Here is a 6,116-nt window from a genome sequence, read left to right as displayed (position 1 = left end):
AGGGGGGGGGGTTGAGCTGACAATGGTGTTTTCAGACTGAAGCTGGTGTTACACCAGTCAGATAGTCCCAGGGTTTAGATTCAGTTCTCTTTTGTAGTACAGTGACACCTGGTGGCTGCCATGGTAACAACATGAACATGTTCCCCACACACACACACACACACACACACACACACACACACACACAGACACACACACAGATGAAATGGGTCTTTGTTCTGGCAGGGCTCTCTTCGCTTGAGTCAGTGTACTAATGCTGATATTTACACTGGGTCCATAAACGCATCATCTGCAGCCTCTGTCTGATCTAGTGACATTAATAGATATAGTGATATGAGTCATGATTATAGTGGGTATGAAAATCTAAAATGATCTGAACCAGACGAACATGTTTCACATCTGGAGAACATGATCCGTCTCTGTGGCACCACAATGAGTCATTTATGTTGAGACTCATTTTGCTCATATTTTATTAAGAAACTGCAGCTCCTCTGATTTTCATATTTCACTTGGTCATATTGTGATTCCAGTGATATTTAGATTCATTGTTCAGCTGTAATTAACATCATGATTTAATCAGCTGAACACTCCAGCTGATTAAATGTCCATTCATTGGTTAATTGTCTGACAGTAGCAGTGAAACATGTCGTCACATCATGCTCCATCAGATCACAACTGGTCCTCACGACATGACGAAAATCTACGATGACACTGTTCAATACTGCCATGACGATGTGACTGCGATAAATAAACAAATACTGAAGTGTGCATTTACAGTTTAGCTGAGTGAAGCTGAATGAAGAACACAGACGAAGGTCACTATAGGTCATCTCCTCCGTCCTCCTCCCTCCACTGCAGGTAACACTGCTGGGGGGGGCTGCTGTCTCAGGCTGTAGTTATAGTTTATAAAAGTTTGTGGTAAATGAAGCTGCAGTCTACACACACAAAGTTTTCCTTTTATCTTGGTCATATTAGCTTCATGTTAGCGTGCTGCGCTTGTGTAAAACCAGCTGTTTTTTCTACATGTTTAAATCTTGTTGAACAGGTGGAGTGATGGAGGACACTGATTGCTGTTTTACTCATTGACGTTGTGATGACACTCACACTCAGAGCTACGACTGTAGTTGTTGTCAGCTCCAGTAAAAAGTTCCCTCCTCACTGGTCTCCACCTCTGTGCTGTCTGTGTGTGAGAGGCTGCAGCACGACACCAAACGCTGTAGTTCTTTTCCAGTTCATTTGTTTCAGGCGCTGCACCTTTAAAACCCTGCGCACATGGCTTTTTTCTAATTCATGGCGTTTCTTTCTCTCTGTGATGTGTTTACTGCACATGTTCATATTCTTCACATTTTAAAAACTCAAAACTGTTCACTGTAATGACAACAGACAACAACAACACTCCTCGTGAGTTCACTTCATGTCAGTCACTGCGACGTGAGTCTAAAGACTCAGCCTGGATCAGGGTGTGATTGTGAATCAGAGCAGAGACACGTTATCAGCCTCCACCAGGAGTGTGTGTGTGTGCATGTGTGTGTGCGTGTGTGTGTGCGTGTGTGTGTGTGTGTCAGTCTGACGCTGTGTTTCTGTTTCAGAGAGGATCTGACGAACTTTTCTCCAGCGTCTCCAACGGCCCGTATATCATGAGCACCACAGGTCAGAGCACTGCAGCTTTAACTGTGTGGTAATGTCAGCTGTTACTTTACTGTTGCCATGACGATGGCACCACACCTGACACACTGGACAACAGAAAGTCACATGACAAGACACCAGCTGTGTGATGGAGTGGAGAAAACACTGATCAGCTGAAGAACAGACACAAAGATGTTTTTCTGAATCAATTTTTATGTGAATGTTTGTTTTAATGTTGAGTTTCTGATGTGGACTCTGTCTCCACCACACATTCATATTCTACTGTTATAAACTGACACATCATTTAAACTCCCCCCCTTCTCCTCTGTAGCCAATGGCAACGACAGCAAGAAGTTCAAAGGTGACATAAGAGGTCCCGGGGCGCCGTCCAGGGTCATCCACATCCGCAAGCTCCCTAACGACATCACTGAGGCCGAGGTCATCAGCCTGGGTCTGCCCTTCGGAGACGTGTCCAACCTGCTTATGCTCAAGGCCAAGAACCAGGTCTAGGACTGGGACTCTGAAGCCAGGGGGGTTACAGGGGTGTAGTGGGACGTGGTACTGAACTGTCTCCTGTCTCCTCTCTGCTGTCCCCTGTCTCCTCTCCCCTCTCTCCTGTCTCCTGTGTCCTCAGGCCTTCTTAGAGATGAACTCGGAGGAAGCGGCTCAGAATATGGTGGGTTATTACTCCACGGTGATGCCCATCATCAGGCACCACCCGGTCTACGTCCAGTTCTCCAACCACAAGGAGCTGAAAACGGACAACTCCCCCAACCAGGAGGTAAGACTCCATCCTGTTAGCATCTGTTAACATATGTTAGCATCTGTCCTCCACCATGTCTCACATGTTGTCCTTCGTCCCGTGTCAGAGGGCCCAGGCAGCTCTTCGGGCCCTCAGTACGTCTCACGTGGACCCGACTGTGGCGGCTCCGAGCACAGTGCTGAGGGTGGTGGTGGAGAACCTGGTGTACCCTGTCACCCTGGACGCCCTCTGCCAGGTAAGATCAGTCAACAGCAACACAACCAGAGGTTTACACATGATACACAGCAGCAGGTTAGTGACATCACTTCAAACACAGTTGACACAGGATGTGTTCAGGTGCAGTAGTGAGTGTAGGAGTCCAACACACTGAACTTGCTCTGGTCCCTGTGTGGAGGCAGGTGCCAGATCCTTCCCACTAGTTTGCCTTTGTGCTGTGCTAAGCTAACAGCTGTAGCTTCATATTGAGTGTAGAGGATCAGCTGACCTCAGCTCTACTCTGCTCCCTGTTTGACCAGCAGGAATGATGTCCTTCTGCCTCCAGTCTTTATGCTAACGTTTCCCTCTGCTTTCAGTCTTTGTGCTAAGCTAAGCTAGCTGTATGTATGAGAGAGGATCAGTCTGACCTCAGCTCCGCTCTGGTCCTCAGATCTTCTCTAAGTTCGGCACCGTGTTGAGGATCATTGTCTTCACTAAGAACAGTCAGTTCCAGGCTCTGCTGCAGTATCCTGACGGAGCGTCGGCCCAGGCCGCCAAACTGGTGAGTTCTGACCCAGAGAACCGTAACACTTACATGACCTGATCTCTCATTAACGTGTGTGTGTGTGTGTGTGTGTGTGTGTGTGTGTGTGTGTGTGTGTGTGTGTGTGTGTGTGTGTGTCAGTCTCTGGATGGACAGAACATCTATAACGGCTGCTGCACTCTGAGGATCAGTTTCTCCAAACTCACCAGCCTCAATGTCAAATACAACAACGAGAAGAGCAGAGACTTCACCAGACCAGACCTGCCCACCGGAGACAGCCAGCCCACCATGGAGCACCCGGCCATGGCTACAGCCTTCAGTAAGACACCCCCACACCACTAATGTACCACAACCTTAGACTACGTCCTCATCCTGCTCTCTGCCCTGATTTCTTCAAATAAACAACGACACTTTTGATGTTTCTCAAACCTGTAACTCAGGTGTTATCTCTGTTCTGCAGCTCCAGGTATCATCTCAGCTGCACCTTATGCCGGAGCCACTCACGCCTTCCCGCCAGCCTTCACCATCCAGCCAGGTGAGTCTCATCTGTAGTGAAATTAGACCGAAGTCCGTCAACAGATATGAAATCATAGAAACAAGAAACTGATCAGCTCCATATAAAAGAATCGGCAGTAATCGTGCGGAAGCTGTTTCCATGGTTACAGAGTCAACAGGAAGTGATAGTAACTAATGAAGCAAAAATTCACCACAATATAAAAAAAAGAGGAGGTCAAGAGGAAGTGTAATGATGATGTCACAGTGAAGTTGACCTTTGACCTTTTGGATATAAATGTCATCAGTTCATCATTATTAATTATGATGGTGTTAAATTGTGTCACTGTATTATGTGTCTAATCACCTGTAAAAACAAAGACCTGGACCAGAAGCAGTCTGTGCAGGTCTGTAGTGTCCTGGATGTAGCCCGACTCTGTCAAGGTCCTGGTGTCAGTAGTCAGGGGTCTCCTGCAGTTCTTGGTGGTGGTGTTTACTGGTCTCACCTCTCTCAGTCTCCTCCCCCTACCCAGGCCTGACGGTCCCCGCTCTGCCCGGAGCCCTGGCCTCTCTGTCCCTCCCCGGGGCCACCAGGCTGGGTTTCCCCTCCATCTCTGCAGGACACTGTGTCCTACTGGTCAGCAACCTGAACCCCGAGGTGAGTCCACAACAGAGCAGACAGTCCAAGTCCTCCTCTGGTCTCACAGAGTGTCAGAGTCCTCATCATCATTAGAGTCTGCGGGTCTCTAAGCTCTGAGCTGTCCCAGAGGTCTGTGTTCTCCTGCTGCATCTGCATGTTATTATAGACAGACTGAACCTTTAAATCCTCCTGTGACTCATCAACACAGACCTGCTGGGTCCTGCTGGATCTGCTGATCCTGCTGGTCCACTTCACTCTGCAGAGGTTTGTTAGGATACTTTGACGTCCGTCCTCCAGACACATTTACAGTTTGAAGTCTGTCTCCCTCCACTCTCACAGCAGGATACAGTCCTGCTTCCTGCTGTACAGTGTTGTCATGGTGATGATCATCATCAACCATCACCAGTTTGGGGCCGGTTGCATCAATCACTTTTAAGTTTTCTACTTAAATGTCACACTTAAGGGTTCATTTCTCCTTAGCTGAGGAAGTTACTTAAAGGTGACACACAAAATCTCTCTGAAGAATTCTTTAGTTAAAGTTAATTAAGTTGTTGCACATAAGACCTTAGTGACCAAAGTTCACTGTGGTGAAGTTCCTGCCAAAACATCAAGAGGAAGAGACCTGCTTCTTTGATGTTACCTGCTTCCCAAAAGTGATCACAGGTATCACAGGTGCTAATGGCAGCATTCTTTCACTGCTGAAAATGCCCCAACTTTTTTCCTTAAGTATTTCCTTAAGATTAAGATAAGGAGAAAACTTTAAATACTTAAATGAACATTTTAAGGAAACCTAAAGGAGAAGACTTGTTTTCTCAGACATTAAGGAAAATCTGAACTTAAGGTTTTTTTTATCCAGCTGGTCCCTATTTTCTGTCACATTTACAGAATTGATCAGTTTCTGGTGACCTGAACTTTTTATTTTTTTTATTTTGGTCAGTTGACCTTTGATCTTTGTACCACTGACGATTTTTCACTGAGCTGCTGAGATTTCATGATGATCTGCTCTGATCAGATTTTCATCCAAGTTACAATAATGAACAAACACAATCTGTTGTAACTAATGACACAAATCAAACTTTCAGATTGTTTCTGAAACAGCTTGTAGCTCGACTAATGACATGAACAGAAGCTTCAGGAGGTATCACACCTGGAGTCAGTCAATCAAACCAGACTGGAGGTTTAGAGACACTTGGACTTATAACCATCATCAGCCCATGAGAACCAAGCCTCACAACAAAGATCTCAGAGACTGAGGATGAAGAGATGATGAAGGTCACTGAGTTCAGATATTCGTAGGTCACACAGACTGTCTGTAGGTGAGGTGATTCAGTGAAGTAATGTCCAGACTCCAACAGATGAAGCTCAGAGTCACAGCTGAAGGTGAAGCAGGTGGAGCAGCATCAGGATCTGGTCTCTGCTGCCTCTGGACCTGAACCAGGTCTCTTCCAGGATCATGTCAGGTGTCTGTCCACCTGCTGAAGCTCAGGAGAAGACAAGTCCACCTTCAGGAGTGGTCCAGGTTGTAGATCCAAGTCCTCATTGACCTCCTGTTTCCACGGTACGACGTCAAACTGTCCTTATAAACCTCGCCAGCGTTACATCACCGTTACATCATCAACATCACAACCAGAAGTCAGAGGTCACAGCTCTGACATGTGCAGGTCCTCATGCAGCTCAGTGATTGGCTGTCCGTCATTACATCATCATGGTTTGACCTTGTGTTTCTTCTTCTGTAAGACATTGAATGTTTTGTCTCTCCTGTGACTTCCTGTAATGTTTTTAATGCCTCCATATTAAACTCTGTTGTCATGAGACAAACCCCCCCACCCACATCCCCCGAACACCCCCCCACACAC

The 6,116-nt window shown here is 46.6% G+C and overlaps 1 protein-coding gene across 4 annotated transcripts in view; it reads left to right on the top strand.

Annotated features, from left to right (window-relative positions):
- LOC111668211 (polypyrimidine tract-binding protein 1-like) overlaps window positions 1–6,116 on the top strand; it is a 22,182-nt gene that overhangs the window by 9,345 nt on the left and 6,721 nt on the right. For 3 of the 4 annotated variants that reach the window (XM_023424203.2, XM_023424202.2, XM_023424200.2), the window contains 8 exons: window positions 1,590–1,650; window positions 1,958–2,130; window positions 2,261–2,407; window positions 2,496–2,624; window positions 3,036–3,146; window positions 3,270–3,447; window positions 3,589–3,663; window positions 4,136–4,278. In XM_023424203.2, coding sequence (XP_023279971.1) covers window positions 1,638–1,650; window positions 1,958–2,130; window positions 2,261–2,407; window positions 2,496–2,624; window positions 3,036–3,146; window positions 3,270–3,447; window positions 3,589–3,663; window positions 4,136–4,278 — 969 coding nt within the window. In that variant the 5' untranslated portion in view covers window positions 1,590–1,637. The remainder of the gene's footprint in view (window positions 1–1,589; window positions 1,651–1,957; window positions 2,131–2,260; window positions 2,408–2,495; window positions 2,625–3,035; window positions 3,147–3,269; window positions 3,448–3,588; window positions 3,664–4,135; window positions 4,279–6,116) is intronic. The other variant, XM_023424201.2, reaches the window with a different exon arrangement.

Source organism: Seriola lalandi, unplaced genomic scaffold, assembly GCF_002814215.2.
Source record: "Seriola lalandi dorsalis isolate HSWRI2012SDOR001 ecotype SW California unplaced genomic scaffold, Sedor1 jcf7180002054722, whole genome shotgun sequence".
Lineage (NCBI taxonomy): Eukaryota > Metazoa > Chordata > Actinopteri > Carangiformes > Carangidae > Seriola > Seriola lalandi.
Note: the sequence above shows the minus strand (reverse complement) of the source record. Positions and strands in the feature narration are given on the sequence as shown.